At 37.7% G+C, this 19,581-nt stretch overlaps 1 protein-coding gene across 4 annotated transcripts in view; it reads right to left on the reverse strand.

The window, feature by feature from the left end:
• Positions 1 to 19,581, reverse strand: part of C2H6orf118 (chromosome 2 C6orf118 homolog) — a 72,153-nt gene that overhangs the window by 3,701 nt on the left and 48,871 nt on the right. For 2 of the 4 annotated variants that reach the window (XM_072643851.1, XM_072643852.1), the window contains exons 9-12: positions 18,475 to 18,533; positions 15,168 to 15,349; positions 8,837 to 8,890; positions 6,085 to 6,146 (exon numbers count right to left, since the gene is read on the reverse strand). In XM_072643851.1, the coding sequence (XP_072499952.1) occupies positions 6,085 to 6,146; positions 8,837 to 8,890; positions 15,168 to 15,349; positions 18,475 to 18,533 (357 nt within the window). Of the gene's footprint in view, positions 1 to 2,923; positions 3,008 to 6,084; positions 6,147 to 8,836; positions 8,891 to 15,167; positions 15,350 to 18,474; positions 18,534 to 19,581 lie in introns of all 4 variants that reach the window. The other 2 variants (XR_011974698.1, XM_072643853.1) reach the window with 2 other exon arrangements.

Here is a 19,581-nt window from a genome sequence, read left to right on the forward strand (position 1 = left end):
GAAGACCACGCCATCAGAGAAATAATGACATGACTTGCACTTGACTTTGTTTTGAGTGAGAGAGGGTTGTGCAGGTCACCAGCCTCACTTCTCTCCCAGAGCCATCTGAATCCAGTGACCAGATATTCATCAGGATGACTGGAGATGACCCAGGATGAGGCAATTGGGGTTAAGTGACTTGCCCAAGGTCAACAGCTAGTGAGTGTCAAGTGTCTGAGGTGAGATTTGAACTCAGGTCCTCCTGACTCCTGCACTGGTGCTCTTTCCATTGCACCCCCTAGCTGCCCCACCAACAGCATTTACCACTATTATGGAGGCAATTTAGTGCAGAATCCCACTTGGAGATTTTCTTGCTTGTGTTTATGGATGCCATTGTATTGATTTCATCAAATTCTGACATACTACAAAGCTTCCTAGAAGGTTCACTCTAATAAGTTTGGACTGTCCATCCACGTAGGAAAGATAAAATGGATGAAGAATATCTACTGCCTAGATTTCAACAGGCATCTGAAAGGACACTTACAGAGTTCTTCCAACAATATGTATGTCTAGGACAGACAATACAGAAAGGACAGTGAGCTGGGCCCAGAGTTGAAAAGGAGAAAAACAGATTGGCTCACTTTCTGGAAATTGTAAAGCATTTTTACAAATGCCAAGCTTTCCATAACATCAAAAGCCCTTCGTTTCAATGCATTATAGTGATGCTGCATTGTGGCAGCAAGATCTGGAGCATTATTACCTCCAAAATACTAAATACAACCATCAAATGGAGAGCAAAGAAAAGATATATGGTAGGAATACCAGCTGCATCATATAATCGATGAGGACTCTGAAGATGAGTAGTCAAAGATATCTTCAAGAAATTATAGGAAAAAAATAGATTAGCAGGTCAAGTGGCAAGACAAGAGCTGTAACTGCAATTCTTACACCTAGGACAAATTCAGTTCAGTGGAAGTGGGAGTGGAAAGGAGCCATAGAAGAAAATCTGACAATGAATATAGTCTTGTTGGGGGGGTGGGGTAGGCAAGGAGCAGTACTCCTCAAGAGTATGGCACTCTCTGCAGCAGGGAACAGAGTTTACTTGGAGGCATGTGATCATTCAGGTAAAACTCTGTTATCTGGTTATATGGATGAGTGGAAGATCATAACGCTTATGGATGACAAACTGCCATAGTATTAGTGGCCTGAAACAAAGACCTGTACAGTCAGCTTTTTGATAACTCCTAGAAGGACAAGATATCTCATGTTCCCTCAGTTCATATCCATAGAAGCCTGAGGCCCCAGAAGTCTAAGGTAGATGACAATTACAGTAGAAGTTGAATAAGCCCATAGATGCCATTCAGGGTAACATCTCCAGAACTCTACTGGAAACTTTTGGGTACAGTTGGTAATTCAGTATGTGGGTGTGTTAGAGATTATGAACTTTCTAGTTTCTTATATCAATATTGTGGCTCAGAACAGAAGAACAAGGACCTTCTAAAATGATGAAGCTAAATTCTCATTGGTTTCTCAGACAGAGCAGATGATTTTTGAGGACTTCTAAAATGAAATGCAGCTTCTAACTTAGTCATTCTTGCCTTGACTCCCTCATGTGGCAAATAGTGGGCCACCATGAACAGAGTGGAGGGATGGACTGTACTCTTCCCCCCACTTTCCTACTACATGGAGTCAACTAGGTGAGCTTGGCCTCTGAAGGCATTTCCTACTTTGCGTTTCCAAGATTGGAGGTTACCTCATGAGTTCAAGAGTTTCAGGGGTCCTAGGACCAATAAGTGGAGAAAGATGTTTCTTCCTTGGCAAAGATAACCACCAACATGAAGACTGGCCCAAGTCTGAGCATTTAACATGTACCAGTGCAGTACTGAAGTTAAATGTAAAATAATAATCAATCCCATGAACAACTTTATATACTGAAGCAATTTAAGTATGTCTCCTAGCAGATTGCAACAGTATTTTTAAGTTGCCAGATTCTGTTTTAAGTTTGCTTTTGATAAATAAGATTTTGTGAGTCTTCAGTGTTTAGCATTACTTTAGTGTGTAGGAAATGAATGTCTATGCATCTCTGGCTTATATTGTATAATAAATACTTTTTTCTTTTTAACTCTCTCTTTCTGGGGAGACATGACCTGAATGCTATTCTATACATAAATGTTTCCTAAGGGATTGGCGTGAAAGTTTAGTTAGCTGTAAAGTGGGCGGAAAGAGAGCCTACTCCCTCTCATTAGGGATCAGTTTCTCCCAGGACAGAAGTCAGTCCAAATCAAGTGCATAGGTGAAGAACAAAAGGTCACTTATCAGACAAGGAGCAGTGAGATACACTAGTCCCAGAAGCAGGAGCAAAGGTTGAATTTTCTATTAGGGTCATCCCAGGGAGCAAGTTCCTAGAAATTTCTTGCCAATTCAACCTGTGATACCACATATTTTGCTTTTTACTGAATAAAATGAAAAAATACTTTTAATAGTACAAGGAACATTTGGAGTTACTACTTTGAAGAACTGTGTGACTAAAGCTTTGAGTTATTTCTATGATAAAAATCACATGTGTTAATGCTAAAAGAAGTTTGTAGAATAGGCAAAGAAATACTTTGAACAAGAGTCACAGGCCTAAATTAGTTCAATTAAAATTAGTTAAATTCTGTGTGTCTGAGTCAGCAGTCATTTGATCTTCTGCTTTGATGGATTTTAACAATCCATTTAATAGTCTCTCCCTTTCCTTGTAAACAACTTGGAGAGAGATAATTTTATGTGGGTTAGAAGATGACAAGGGAAAAGTGCCAGCTAATGTAGTACTGATCTTCTCTGATCAAAAGACTTCTAATTAAATGATTTCCCCCCAACAAATTGATGGAATTCATAGGATCTAATGAGCAAGTAACAGACACCAAGGTGTTATGATCTAAAAAGGAGTATAAAAAATATTTACATGTTTTTACCCCCTTTAGGGTACATGAAGAAGTTCTTCAGAATCAAGGATGCTGGTCAAAGGTTCAGCCACATCCTAATTACCCTGTAAAAAGAAACATGCCCTAAATAGGAAATAGTTATGAGGACTGTAAGCTTCAATAGTTGGGTAGAAAGCCAGTTGTAGAAGAACTGTTCAGATCTCAAAAAAGGACTATTCTCGGGAGGGGAAATTTCTCTCCTGCTGGCCAGGATACCTTGCAGCACTCAGCAGAAAGCAGGCTTAGTTAATGAAGGTATGAGCCTGGAGGAGCATCATGACATGATAGCAAAGGCTATTGGCAATTGAGTCAATAAGCAGAGCAGGACCAAGGAGTCCAGATGAGGGTCTTGTCCAACAGAGTCACATCTCCCTGGGAGAGCAGCATGAAGATGCTGTAAAAGGAAAGATCATTGGAGACTGAAAGTCTCAGAGGCATGAGTGCTACTAGTCACATGTCTTCACTATGTGTGTTCCTCTATCAGTGTTCTTCCTAATGCCCAGTCTTCCCACTTATTGCTTATTCCTTTCTATAAAAAGCAGCACAGTTTGACCCTCTGCTGGCCTATCCAATGTTTACTGCCTTGGCATGTTGAATAAAATCATTTTAACTAGTTCTTCATGGAACTGCCTGATTAATCAGGGCAAAGTCTGAGAAAAGATTTCTATTAACACTGGATGAACCCAAATGGAACTTGTGACCTTTTCTCTCAAACCTTCCGCTTTTCTGAACTTCCATTTTATGGCCAACGGCACTACCATTCTCTCTATTACTCAGACTCTTAATCATGACATCATCCCTGACTCCTCACTGTCATTGGCCCCACATCTGATCGGTTGCCAAATCTTATCTTTTCTACCTTCCCATCTCTCATACATTTGGGTATCCTTTTCTCTCCAATAACCACCATGACCCTTGTTCATCACTTCTTGCCTGACTATCACAATAGCCTTTTAATCATCCTCCTTGACTTCAGTCTCCACTCCCACTCTAATCCATCCTTCACTCAGAAGTCCAAGTGATTTTCCTAAAGTGCCGGTCTCACCATGTCACCCCTCAACTCAATAAACTCTTGTGGCACCTTATTACCTTATATAAAGCCCTCTATTTGGCATTTAAAGCTCTTCATAACCTGGCCTCTTCCTTCCCATATAGTCTTCTTACATTTTACATTGTTTTATGTACTCTACCACAGCTAGGTGCAGCTAGGTGGTTCAGTGGCTAGAGCACCAACCTTGGAGTCAGGAAGACCTGAGCTCAAATCCAGCCTCATACTAGCTATGTGACCCTGAGCAAGTCCCTTAACCCTGTTTGCCTCAGTTCCTTATCTGTAAAATGGGGTCACACTGGAGAAGAAAATGTCAAACTACTCCAATATCTTTGCCAAGAAAATTCCTTGGGGTTACAGAGACTGTTGTCACAGACTTGGACACGAAATGAATGACAATGTACTCTATTTCTCCATCACTCTACAGCTACACTGGCTTACCTACAAATCCTTACTCATGCAATACCCCATCAACCATCTCTGTGTTTTATACTGGTTATCCCTCATGTATGGTAAGCTCTTCCTCCTTCCCTCCTGTAACAGGAGTTAAAAATATTCCCCACCCATTGATATGCCTCAGGTGGGATTATAATGGAAGGTTTGATTGAGGAAGGCTTGTTTTGTAGGGAGACCCACACCTTTTGCTGATTGATGATGAGGCACTGGGTCACCAGGGGGAGGGACTGTGCCCTCTGGCTCTGAAAAGAGTATATATACTCTGAGGTGAGGTTTTATTTAGGGACTTAGACTTTGGAAGAAGGTTTGTGTGCCAGATGGGACTCTGGGTAGCTGCTAAAAAGTCCCCTGGCTTTGAAAATCCAGATGTTGGTGATTCTCTCTCTGGTAATGATGTATGTATTGTCTGTGGTCAGACAGTTGGAAGCCCTGTCTGTTGGTCCTACTTCTGTTTTCTCCTTTGATATATGTAAGTAGAGTAAGATTGTTTACCCCTCTTAAAATTGCTTTCCTTTTAGAAAAGCAGATCTGAGAACCTGTGCAGCAGACTTTCCTGGGTGCCAGGGTGCTTGTTAATACACCTCCCCTCAACCTCTTAGCTTCCCTTTTATTAACTATCAGTTCAAATTTCACCTTATTCAGGAACACATTCTAATTCTCCCCTGCTACTAAGGAAGCCTTCCACCCTCAGATTACTCTCCATCTACTCTGTATGAATCTTGTATATACTTGATTATTTAAATATTTTCTTCCTCATCAGAATGTGAGTCTCTGAGGTCAGGTACTATTTTTTTGTTTCTTCCTTCCTTCCTTCCTCATCCTATTTCTCCTCCTCCTTTTTTTTTTGATATCTCTAGAACTTCACAAGATGCCTTTCACAAAGTATTTAATAAATGCTTTTTGACTAACTACATTAATGAACTCAATGTTTCCAATGCCTACTCTATAACATACTAATCAACAGTGAGGCAAATACTCAAAAAGAAGCTATTTAAAAGTAAATAATCCTGCGATATAAGTTACTAGAGAATGGCACTTGACTGTGGATTCATACCAATAATAGATTTTGTTGGTGTTCAGTCATTTCAGTCATGTCTAACATTTTATGATCTTATTTGGGATTTTCTCGGCAAAGATACTAGACTGGTATTGCCATTTTCTTCTCCAGATCATTTTACAGATGAGGAAATTGAGTCAAACAGAGTTAAGTGACTTGTCGAGGGTAACACAGCTAATACATGTCTGAGACCAATTTTGAACTCAGGAAGATGAGTCTTTCTGACTCCAGGTCTGTTCTATCTACTGTACCACCTAGCTGCCCATAATAGATTGAGGTCTGGTTTGATTAATCTGCTTTTCTTTTTAAAGCTTATGATGGATGATCCATCTTATTTGATGTTTTCTTAACAACTTTATGAGGGAGGTGTACATATTATCACTTCCATTTCACAGACAAGAAACTGAGACTCAGAAAGGTTTTCTACCTAGATGCATAGAAATCAAGAATCATAGGCAGGTTTTGAACCTTTGTTGACTCCAAGTGTATTACTTTTAGTATGGTCTAATTTGATATGAATTGAGCTAATAATAATAAAAATATATTGTTACCATTACTTTCCTTAAATTACTCATACTCACTGCTGCTCTTCTCGGCTTATTTTATACCTGTCAAGGTTTTCTTTGATTTTAAATTCAGAGTCCTACCAAAAAGAACCAAAAATAAATAAATGAACTAATCTATCTCATATAAGATCAATAATTCAATTCTATCTTTCCTTTTAGAGTACTTATGCCAACTCCTGCTATTACACATTAATACATGAACAAGCATAAGCATACTATGAAGGAAAGTACACATATCAAGATAATTAGAGACAAAGTTAAGAATGCACCTGCCCTCAAATAACTGAAAATTAAAGGGGCTAGCATATAAATTGGAGTACAGCTGAAGAAAATTTGCATATGAATGTAATGGAATATAATTGAACCATAAGAAATGATGAAAAGGATGGTTTCAGAGAAACTTGAGAAGATTTATGAACTGATGCAGAATAAAGGGAGAATAAGCAGTATCTCTACAACAATGTAAAGACAAATTATTTTGAAGGACTTAAGAACTCTGATCAATACAATAACCGACTATGTGAGAACTGAGGATGAACTATGATAATCCACTCCCTGACAGAAAGGGGAGGGTTTCAAAATAAAGAATGATTCACATATTTTTGGAAATGGACATGCTGGACATGGGAATCTGTTTTGCTTAACTATGCAAATATGTTACAAAAGTTTTAGCTTTCTTTTTTGTTTGTTTCTTTTTTAATAAAGATAATGGAAGGGAAAGAAAAATAAATGCTTGTCACTGAAAATTTTTAAATCCAACTTTAAAAAAAGAACACATGCATGAACTTGAGGCCAGGCTACAATTATTTAGGACTGAAGTAGTGAAGGTTGGTTCAGATGATACAATTTCTTTTCTTTTTTTTCCCAGTCCCTTAACTCCCTTCTTACCATTGATTTCAGTGATTGGGATAGTTATAGAAACTGGGCAAAATGTGGTTACAACATTACATATTGTCAGTTATATACTAATAGAAAAAATCTAAAACTGTTGAAGGTACTGACCCATCTAAATGGCATATTCAGTACTAAGAGCAATGCCATACTGGGTCACATTAGTTAGGAGCTACATTTCTCCAGGTCCCCTTACCATGTACACAATCCAGTCAGGTTCCATTTACCTGAGTAGTACAGGTTAGCCATTCTCAGGAATTCTTTTCCTATCTTAAAAGGAAATGCATGAAATTCCAATTATGGCTCAGGGTTGCCTCAAGTTGTCAAGGTCTTCTGCTGGTCAGTCATTCCCTCTCTCTCCTGGTTCCTGCTCACTTGCCACCTACTTTGTTTTACCTTCTAGTTTTTATGTCCTCCATGTTCTTGTCTTACCTGGTTTCTGACCTGCTGTTTGTCCTAATTTTCATTATTTATGTGTATCCTGACTCAGCTTGCTTATTTGGTTTGCCCATCTTGGCTTTGTTCCTTCAGTGTGTAACCTTGGCTTCCCTCCTCCTATATTGTCCACACACTGACCTAACAAAGTCAGTGATCCATTAAATATGATCTCATTGTCTCTGGCAAAGACACCAATGGATGCTGTTAGAGCATTTGGTCACTTTCCATGACATCAATTTGAAAAGATTAGGGATATAATTTAGTCTCTTTCAATAACCTCCTATAATACCTTATGGACTATTTCTATAGGTTCCTAACTGTTCTCCTTGTACAACCTTCCCTCTCTCCAGTTCATTCTTCTTAAACCACATCATTCCTTCATCAAGAACATTTTCTATTGTATCAAAAATAAAATTTAAATTTCATATCTTGGAGTTGAAGTTCCTCTGAAACCTGACTATGACCTACCTTATTCTGTGTGAGCTCAGCTGTTAACTAAGACTACGGAGAAACCTTAAGAAGTAAGGGACCAAAGTAAAAAAAAATGATAAAGCAAATAATTCCAGGAAAACAAGGGAAGATTTGTAGTTATTTATTCAGAATGGAACATATACAAACAAAAGAACAACATACACAATACCACAACAACATAAACAAAAAGATCACTGAAAGAAGCCAAATTCTAAATAACTGGGTGAAAATGGTATTTGATAATGAACACTAAAACATAACTGCTTCCTTATACCAAAGAGGTAGGAGACTACCATGGCAGAATGCTGTATACTTTGTAACACAGAGTAACTGTATTGGATGTCTTTGCTTAATAGTTCTTCTTTGTTACAAGGGAAGGTCCAAAGCATCAATAAAACACCAATACAGACAGACAGACACAGAGACAGACAGAGCGACAGAGACAGAGAGGTTAGGAATTGAAAAGCATGCTAAGCATTTGGAAAATGAGTCATCATTACCCTTCTCATAACTGCTGCACATTTTACTAGAATTTCTGACGTTCTCTGCTTTGGACTCCCAGACCAAATTCCTGGTTTTGATTTCTTAGATTTCTTTATTGGCAATAATGCCTTGCCTCTCCAATGGTCCCAATAATGTTCTTGAATTAAACTAGATCCCAGATTTTCACCCAAAGCTCCTTGTTGAGGTCACAGCCCACACTCAGAGACCAAGTCTCCAAGGAGGTGTTTATAATGACTAAAAAAATCCTTTTTCCTGGAAACCCAGAGCCCTTCATCCTGTAAGTATAGTTTTGAATCATTTTCCCCCTAAGTGGAATTATCTTATGTTTCTCTAGATTAAATTTGGAATAGTTAAAGGCTATGGATTTTAGACAGAGTTCAGTGACAACTTATTGATGATGTAGAAAAAGCAGACTCTAGGGTAAACTCATCTCAGTATAACACCAAATGAAAAAAGAACTCACCATGATTTTTTTCTTTAAAATCCCATTAATGGTCTCCAACTTAAGAGCTTCAGTCTGAATGAAAAAATGGGGGAAAAGATTAGATATCTATTTAACAAAGATTGTTAGTTCAGAAAAACATAAGAAAAATTCCACGTCTTAATGTCCTAAATACAGGCAAAAGTGGCATGATATTACTATTTAATTATAGCTGAATAAATGAATTTCAGCTTGTGTAGGGCAAGTATCCCACCACACGACTTGAAAGCTACATATGACTGATGAGTTCTAGAAGTTTAGAAGAGGTGAGTAAGGATGCCTTATACCATCATTTGAGCCAAAAACACATTTATCACAGGGATACAGGTCTTTTTTATTTTTAAGGGATTCTGAAGAAAGAAAACTCCACTGTCTACTTCGGGAGTTCAGACTCATGAATAATAACCCCCTATGTCAAAAGAAAGAAAAGAAATTCTCATAACTAATGCGAATGTCTCATCAAACATATCAACTCATTTTTCTTTCTCTTTCTTTGTTTTTGTTGTTGTCCAGTCATGTACAACTCTTCATAACCACATTTGGGGCTTTGTTGGCATAAACGACTGAATAACAAAAATGCTGGGCAACTAGGTGGTTCAGTGGATACAGTGCTGGCCTTGAAGTCAGGAAAACTCATCTTTCTGAGTTCAAATCTGGTCTCAGACACATACTGTATGACCCTGGGCAAGAGACTTAACCCTGTTTGCCTTGCTTTCCTTATCTGTAAAATGAACTGGAGGAAGAAATGGCAAATCATTCCAGTATCTTGGTCCAAAAAAACCCCAACAATATCAAATGGAGTCATGAAGAATCAGATATGGTTAAAACAACTGAACAACATTATGAGGCAGGTTGGTGGTGCAATGGATAGAGTTCTGGACCTAAAGTCAGGAGGACTCAGTTTTGTGAGTATAAATATGGCCTCAGAGACACTTACTAGTTGTGCGAACCTAGGCAAGTCACTTAAACTTGTTTGCCTCAGTTTCCTCATCTGTAAAATGGGTTGAGGCCAGATTTAAACAAAGATGAGTCTTCCTGACTCCAGGTTCAGATCTCTATCCACTCTACCACTTAGCTACCCAATGAAATGGTAATCTTCAGAAAAATGTGGATCCTGTCCATCAGAGTGACCTACCAGAGCTTATATTAAAAAATATAGCATTAAATTCACTTCCATTCCTTCATGACTTTGGAGGAGGGCTTGAGAGTAGGTAAATTCTTGTACAAAAATAATACCTCACATCTTGGTATGGAAACGTACACTTTTAAAATACTCTCTCAGAATCTTAATTCATCTTCATAACAGATCTATGTAGTAGATTGGGCAATTCTAATTATTCTCATTTACAGATATGGAAACAGAGGTTCAAAGATACCAAGTGATACATAAAGTTAAATGTATAACTAGTGGCAGGTTCTAAGACTAGGACCTCATCACTTAGAAATGTCAGTTTAAGGGGTTGAGCCAAGATGATGGAGTACAAGCAGGGACCTGCTAGAGTTCTCCCCCCAAAACTCCTAAAAAAAAATCTGCAAAATATTACTGTAAACAAATTCTACAGCAGCAAAAGCCACAAAATGACAGACTGAAGCAAATTCCCAGCCCAAGACAATCTGGAAGGTCTGCAGGAAGGATCTATCACACTGGATTGGGAAAGGAGCACAGTTCAGCATGAGCTGTACCAGCATGGAGGGAGCTAGAGGAGACCTTAGGGTACTGAATACTTGTGGCTGCTGTGGTTTTCAGACTTCTCAACCCACAAACACCAAAGATAGCTTCAAAGGTCAGTGGGAAGGGTCTCTCACCTGGCCAAGAGGGAAGTATGGTCTGGCCACAGTCCTAGGCCTGCTGCAGCCACTGCTAAAGCTGAGGGTGTTTCTGGAACCCTTAACAAGGAACTCAAGTCAGGTGATCTGATGGGAAAATGACCAAATGGGGAAAAAGAAACAGACTATAGATTCCTACTTTCTCAGGGAAGAAGTATTTTCTTATGTCATTGGTGATGAGGAAGATCAAAACATACAACCAGAAGAAGATAACAATGCCAAAACTCCTGCATCCAAAGCCTCCAAGAAAAATATGAATTGGTCTCAGGTCATGGAAGAGCTCAAAAAAGACTTTGAAAATCAAGTAAGAGAAGTAGGGAAAAATTGGGAAGATAAATGAGAGTGATGCAAGAAAATCATGAAAAATGAGTCAACAGCTTGCTAAAGGGATCCCAAAAAGTGCTGAAGAAAATAACACCTTTAAAATTAGGTTAACCTAAATTGCAAAAGAGGTCCAAAAAGTCAATGAGGAGAAGAATGCCTTAAAAAGCAAAATGAGCCAAATGGAAAAAGAGGTCCAAAAGATCACTGAAGAAAATAAATCCTTCAAAATTAGAATGGAGCAAATGGAAGCTAATGACTTTATGAGAAATCAAGAAGTTATAAAACAAAGCCAAAAGAATGAAAAAATAGAAGACAATGTGTACTATCTCATTGAAAAAAACAACTTACCTGGAAAATGGATCCAAGAGACATAATTTAAAAATTATTGGACTACCTGAAAAAAAAGAGCCTAGACATCATCTTTCAAGAAATTATCAAGGAAAACTTCCCTGATATTCTAAAACCAGAAGGTAAAATAGAAATGGAAAGAATCCATCAATCACCTCCTGAAAGAGATCCCAAAAGGAAAACTCCTAGGAATATTGTAGCCAAATTCCAGAGTTCTCAGGTTAAGGAGAAAAATATTACAAACAGCCAGAAGGAAATAATTCAAGTATTGTGGAAACACAATTAGGATAACACAAGATTTAGCAGCTTCTATACTAAGGGATCAGAAGGCTTGGAATATGATATTTCAGAGGTCAAAGGATATCGGTTTAAAACCAAGAATCACCTACCAAGCAAACCTGAGTATAATACTTCCAGGGAAAAATGGAACTTAAATGAAATAGAGGACTTGCAAGCATTCTTGTTGAAAAGACCAAAGCTAAATAGAAAAACTGACTTTCAAATACAAGAAGCAAGAGAAGCATGAAAAGTTAAATAGGAAAGAGAAATCATAAGGGACTTATTAAAGCTTAACTCTTTACATTCCTATGTGGAAAAGTGATATTTGTAACTCATGAGACCTTTCTCTGAATAGGTTAGTTGGAGGGAATATATACATACATACATACAAATGTGTGTGTGTGTGTGTGTGTAAGTGTACGTATATGTAGATATAGAGAGAGAGAAAGAGAGAGACAGAGTACACAGGGAGTGCTGAATACAAAGGAATGATAGCAAAAAAAAAAAAAAAAGAAAATTAAGTGTTGAGAGGAATGTACTAGGAAAAAGAGAAAGGGAGAGGTAGAATGTAATAAATCATCTCACATAAAAGAGGCAGGAAAGAGCTTTTACAATGGAGGGGAAGAAGGGGAAGGTGAGAGAGAAAACGTGAGCCTTCCTTTCATCAGATTTGGCTTCAGGAGGGAATAACATACACATTCAATTGGGTATGGAAGTTTATCTTACCCTACAGGAAAGCAGGGGGGGAAGGGAAGGAGGGGGAGATAATAGAAGGGATGGCATATTAGGGGAAGGGGTAATTGGAAGCAAACACTTTGATAGAGGGACAGGTCAAAGTAGAGAATAGAATAAATGGAGGGTGAGACAGGATAGAGGGAAATAGTCTTTCACAACATGACTGTTATGGAAGTTATTTGTACGACTACACTTGTATAACCTATATTGAACTGCATGCCTTTTCAATGAGGGTGGGTGGGGAGGGGGGAGGGGAGAGAATGTGGAACTCAAAGCTTTAAAAGTGAATGTTAAAAATTATTTTTACATGCAACTAGGAAATAAGATATATAGGCAATGGCATATAGAAATTCATCTTACCCTGCAGGGAAATAGAAGAGAAGGGGATAAGGCATGTGGGGAGGGGCTATAGAAGGGAAGGCAGATTGGAGGAAAGGGTAATCAAACAAAATACATGCTGTCTTGGGGTAGGGGTAGGCAAAGATGGGAAGAAAAATTGAAATTCAAAATTTTGTGGAAGTGAACATTGAAAGCTGAAAATATAAAAAAAAAAGTCAGTTTGGGTGATTTCTACATGACATCCAAAATTGTCCATGAAGAGCTAAAATAATGGCAGAACTATGTTTTTCTATCACAGGGAGAGTATGCCCACTGCACACTTGACAGTGAACCATCTCTTTTCTATCCAGAAGCATAGCAAAAGTTTCATTTTGGCGTAAAAGTTTTGACTCACAATGACTGACACATAGAACACACGTAATAAATATTTGCTGATAGTATGTTTTTAGCTTGGTGCTAGAAAATTGTGAAGTTATGGTCTTTGACCCTCAATTCAATGGCCAGTTGAGAATTAGATTGATTTTCCAGACATTCATTGGTTCAAGAACCAATAATCAGTCAAAAAGTATCTTTTAAAATTCAGTATTTCAAGCACTAAGGTAAATGTTGGGGATATAAAGGAACATTAAAAAAAAAAAATCCCTTTCCTCAAGAAGTTCACATTCTAATGTGGGTAACACTATGTGAATAACTTGGGATATGCAAAGCAGAATTAAATCTATGTGTGTTATTAAACAAAGAAAAATACCAGCATGAATTTAGCAGTCATCCCAGAACAAAGACAACTCCTATGACTCCACAATTATGGAGTCATAGTGAAAAGACCAAGGTACAGTTGAACTCAATTTGCTGGGCAAGTCACTTACCCCTGTTTGCCTCAGTTTCCTAATCTGTAAAATGAGCTGGAGAAGTGTAACACCGTGATACCCATAACAGCTACTATGAATATGCATACATATTCCCAGAGTTTGTTCACAAAATATAATAAACTCTCCTCTTCCAAGACAAAATCAAAATATATATTTGGAACATTGCTATTAAGATGCCAGAAAGCAAGATTAAGTAAGGTACTCATCACCAGTCCAAGGAGGGCAGACATTTCTCTCTGTCAAGCCTCCCTGCCAGCAAGTTCTGCTAGGTAAGTTCTTCTCTTATCCTGTTTCTCTCTCAGTCTGTTTCTCTCTCTACCTGCCTACACCTTTCCCTCCAAGCAATACAATATATACTGTTTCCAATCAAAGACTTTAAATTCAAAGTACCTGATTGGCTTAGTGCTAAACTTCGAAATCAGCAATTAATTGAGAAGATGTGGGAATTCTTGTGGCCCAGAGCCTAATTGGCTCTGTTGCAGGGTGGGGAAGATCTTATATCCCATTAAACTTACAAAATGGAAATGGCAAACCACTCCATTATCTCTGCCAAAAAAACCTCAAATGGGGTCATGAAGAGTCAAACACAACTGAAATGACTCAACAACAACAAAAATCTGACACCAAGGATTATGAATCTAAAGTCAAAGGACTTAGGTTTGAGTCTTAACTCTGCCACTTACTCCATTTGAGCCCTTGTATTGGATAAGATGTTCTTTTAGGACCTTTCAAGCTCTATATCAATGATCCTACAGGTCCAATGTTCTTATTTTACAAATTCAATAGATAGGGAGAGAGGGGGGTAGAGAGGTAAGGAAGGAAAAAAGGGAGGGAGAGAGGGAAGGAGGGAGTGAATGAGGGAAGAAGGAAAGAAGGAAGGAAGGAAAGGAGAAAGGGAGGGAGGAAGGAGAAAGGAAGGGTGGAAGGAAGAAGGCAGGAAGGAGGGAGGGAGAAAGGGAAAGAGGAAGAAAAGGAGGAAGAAGGGAGGGAGGAAAGCAGGGAAGAAGGAGGAAGGAAGGAAAGGGAGGGGCGGAGAGGGAGAAAATAAGCATTTATTATGCAATTTCTGTGTGCCAGGTGCTTTACAGATATTGCCTCATTTGGTCTCTATAAACAATTGTTTGAGGTAGGTGCTATTATTATCTTTATTTTATAATGAAGGAAATTAAAGCAGACTGAAACTAAGAAATGTGCTTAGGATCCTACAAGTAATTCTCCGAACTAAATTTGTACATAGTTCTTCCTAACTCCAGACTCGGCACTCTGTCCACTTTGTCACCTAGTCGCCTCAAGGGACAGTCACACGAAAAGTGTTACATAAATGGAAACTTTGTTATATCATCATCAAATATTATTTTTAAGCCTCACTGTGCATGAAATGATAAGCTGATTTTGTTCAAATACAAATTAAATCAATCAAATAAAAAATAAATGAAAGAGAAAGTGCCTTTACCAAATTACTAACTTCATTGGTTAAAAACAACTGCTAAATGCAGCAAGATACTATTGAAACAAGGTTCATATACTTGCCATTGCTAAAAATAATAATAATAATAATATTTTTTAAACAATTAAATAAGGAAATTGCATACCTCTATGCTTTTAATGCTACTCTCAGCAATGCTTATAATTCCAGCATGAGTCAAGTTGGTCTTGATGGTTTTTTCAAGAGCATAGATTGTATCCCATTTACTAAGAATTTCACATCTCTTTTTTTCAATCTTTTCAGTCAAACTAAGTGGCTTTGCTTCAGTTACTTCACTTTCAGATGGCTCTGAAAATATGAAAGCAAAACATATGATTGTAAAGAAATTACTTTGTAGTTCTGTCTTAAAATTTTATTTTTCTTAGTTTGAGTATGCTTTTAAATAATGTCCAGGTATGACTCCAAGCTTTTTTATAGCAAATAATCTAAACTAGAAAACAAACAAAAAGCAGAGTTGTATATTTAGAAGAGGTTAGGTTGTAAAATCAGCAAGCAAAGCAACAATTGCATATGATCAAAAATCATCCTTTAAAATCCAGCAAATTGGTTATAATGTACGGTAAGCTATCTTTAAACAGTTGTGTCTGAAAGGGGATTTGGGTCACTTTCAAAGGAAGGCAATTGAAAAAAACAAATAGATCTGAGATGGTTACTATAGTGGGGAAAACGTACATAAATTTTATTCTATACAGTGGCCCAGAAAGAGTCAAGAACCAGGACTTCTACCCAAATATCAGAAAATCAAAGGAAACATCATAGGGATCATCTACCTTTTCTGGGTGCTAAGACGCTAGCTAAAGTCTCATGTCTCAGTTAATATTTTCTCTGGAAAATTACTTAATCATAAGGAATGAACTGTCTGTGGATAGGATGAAGGGGAGATTCTAGAGTCACAAAGCACAGGAAGATACTCAGGAAAGTAAGACAGACTGAGGGAACAGCAGTTTCATTTCTCATTCTAATTTCAGGGAATGTGCTCATTGAGTCAAATGCCTGACCATGTTATTTCTGTGTATGTGTGTGCATTTGTGTGTGTGTGTGTGTGTGTGTGTGTGTGTGTGTGTGTTTTCCTTGAATTCCTTGAAAGGTGTGTGGTAAGATGTGCCATTGTATTTGATTCTGAGAGTGATAATTGCAAAGGAATTATTCAATTCAAAATGTTCCCTAAACACTAAAGTGCCAGACACCTAATTGGAATGGGGGAAGTATGGTCCTTTGTGAAAGGAAAAATTACTCCCTTCAGATGAGAAGCAATCAGTGGAGATTGAAATAACTGACATGCAGACACTGTGGCTTTCATCTTTGCTCTTTTGTCAAATTATTTCAAAGGAAAAAGAAGAATGTGAAGAGAAGGAAGCTGAAATCTTCTGGGAAATTACTTCAGCCATTCAGTGAAGCTCAGAACAGAAAACAACCATAGAACCAACTCTAAGACACGGAGGGAGTTACAAGATGGGATCTATATCTGCAGACTTAGTATTCGAGGCCCTCCACAACATGACACCATTCAACTAATCTGTCCCATCTGATCTCACTCTACTCTTCATCCAAACTATATTACTCTTTTCTTAATCTGAAGTGCATGAATCTTATTTTTTTAAAAATTGCTAACTAATTCAATATAATTGATTTTCTTTGTAATTTTATTCTTTTATTTTATGCATTTAAAAACATTATGAGGAATCAAGAGACTTCACTGCATTGGCAAAGGGGTCTATGACTATTTTGGGATAGTCCTCCAGCATAAGGGAGTCCCTCATTGGAAGACATATAACTTTATTGCAAGCAATCAGGAAGAGGCAAAAGGAGAGAGGAAAAAGGAATAGGACATACAACTCAGACATACATACTGACACAATATAACTCTCATAAAGGCAATGCTGCATTGGGAAACAGAAAGAAATATGGCTATTCAGTTGGAAAGGGGAGCTCAGCAAAAAGATATGCTTCTGTTGTAGGGGACGGTGTATTCCAAAATACCCTTCTGAGAGTGGCTTTTTTATACTCTGATTTTGGGTGTCCCTCCCACCCCCAGCTGGCCAATTTGTATACCAAGGAGGAGAGAGGCAGAGAGAGACACAGAGGGACAGAGAGAGAGACAGAGACAGAGAGAGACAGAGACAGAGACAGAGAGACAGAGACAAAAAGAGAGAGACAGAGACAGAGAGACAGAGACAGAGAGACATAGAGAGACAGAAAAACAGAGACAGACAGAGACAGAGAGAGAGAGACAGAGAGAGATAGACAGAGAGAGAAGGGGGAAGAGAGAGGGAGGAGACAGAGAGACAGAAACAGAGACAGAGAGACAGAGACAGAGAGAGAGAGAGAGAGAGAGAGAGAGAGAGAGAGAGAGAGAGAGAGAGAGATCTGGGATTCATCTGCATAGAGTTGATAAACAAACACAATTCAGTTGATGAGAACACCCCATGAGATAGTATAGAAGTAAAAAAAGGAGGGAGAGCAGCATAAAACTTTGGGTGACAACCATGGTTAATGGGCATGACATAGATGGGGAACATGCAAAGAAAACTGAGAAGAAGTAGTTGGATAGATAAGAGGAGAGTTGAGAGGGATTTGTGTAATGAAATACTACAGGGGGATAGCACAGGTGTGAGTAACTTGCGACCTCAAGGCTATAGACTCCCCACTCCTGGGGTAGGATAACCAGAAGGTAAAGGTAGGCAAGTGTGTCAAAAACTGCAGAGAGGTCAAGAAGGATGAGATCAGAAAAAAAAAAAGCCTATTGGATTTGGTGATTAAGAGATCAGTGGTAACTATACAGAGGATAGTTTCAGATAAATGATAAGGCTGATAGCAAGAATGTAGAGTAATTAGAAGTGTGAGAAAAAGATGAAATGGAAGTGTGGAGTGTAGACAGCTGTCTCATAGGGATTAACCACAAAAGGGAAAAGAGATATAAGATGGTAGATGCAATGATGGGAGAAAGGGGTAGTGTTTTAAGAATATAGGAGACATGAAATTGTCTGTAGGCAGCTGGAACTTCTGCAACTTACATCGGTCACCCATGCTGAGGTGGATAGATGGTACACTGCATAGAGTACTGGGCCTGGAGTCAAAAAAACTTGAATTCAAATACTGCCTAAGGCAACCACTGGGAAAGTCAGTTAAGCTCTCCCTGCCTTGGTTTACTCAATTGTAAAATGGGGATAATAATAGCATCTACTTTTCAGGATTGTTGTGAGGATAAAGTAAAATAATACTTGGAAAGCATTTAGAATAGTTCCTTGCACACAGGAAGTGATTAATTAAAGCATCTTTCCTTCTTTCCCATTCAAATGGATTAAAAACTTTCACAGAGTTTTAATAAGGTCTAATAGTGTGTCTAAAGCTATTTTGTAGACATACTTTTGGTCACAGAAAACTGTCAGTAGATCAATCATAAAATTACTTGCCTGGTTCAGTACTAGGAGTCTTGCTATGCAACTCTTCTAATTCCAATTCATTTCGGAGTCTATAAACAGAGAAAAGAATGAATAATAATTTGGATCACTACTATGTGTTTTCCACTCTATACTTTATGTCCTAGTAACAATTAAGTAGTTTTTTTTTTTTTTTTTTATAGCTACTGCTTTTAACTTTTCAAAATTAACCAGGCACTTTGGCTCCTATGACAAAATAATAATAATTTGACACAAAATTAAAGAGAATAAAACACTGGAAAATATAGTCAAGTATATATTCCACTAGTTAAAAGAGATAGTCTTTTAAACTAAGAATAATTTCCTTTCAGTTACAGTTCGTCAATAGAATTGGAAATTGAGGGGATGCCCATCAATTGGGGAATGTCTAAACAATTTGTGATGCATGATTGTGATGCAATAGTCTTATGATATAAGAAATGACAAGCAGGATGATTTCAGAAAAACCTGGAAAGGCATGAACTGATACAAAGTGAAGTGTGCAGAACTAGAAGAACATTGTACACAGTAACAGCACTATTGTATAATGATCAAGTGTGAATGACATAGCTATTCTCAGCAATACAATGATCCAAGACAATTCCAAAGGACTCATGATGAAAAATGCTATCCACCTTCAGAGAAAGAACTGATAGAGTCTGAATACAGATAGAAGTATATTATTTTTCACCTTATTTTTTTCATGTTTTTGACTGTTTTCTTTCACAATATGACTACTATGGAAGTACGTTTTGCATGATTGCACATGTATAACCTATACCAAATAGCTTACCACCCTAAAGAGGGACAAAGAGAAGGAGGGAGAGAGATAATTTGAAACTAAAAAATGTTTTAAATAAATATCAAAAATTGTTTTTATATGTAATTGGAAAAAATAAGATATTATTTTTAAAAAATAATGGAGCTCAGAGCTCCATGGTCTCAGATGTTGATAAAAAGTGCACAATATATGGGTAACAATGAAGGTGAGCTATAGATCATGATACAAGGATTTTAATTTGGCCTTATCACAAAGACTTTGTTAGATAAGATTAATGATTGAAACATAACTCTAATTGGGCATAGCTAATTTTTTACAAA

The sequence above is a fragment of the Notamacropus eugenii genome, chromosome 2, assembly GCF_028372415.1.
Source record: "Notamacropus eugenii isolate mMacEug1 chromosome 2, mMacEug1.pri_v2, whole genome shotgun sequence".
NCBI lineage: Eukaryota > Metazoa > Chordata > Mammalia > Diprotodontia > Macropodidae > Notamacropus > Notamacropus eugenii.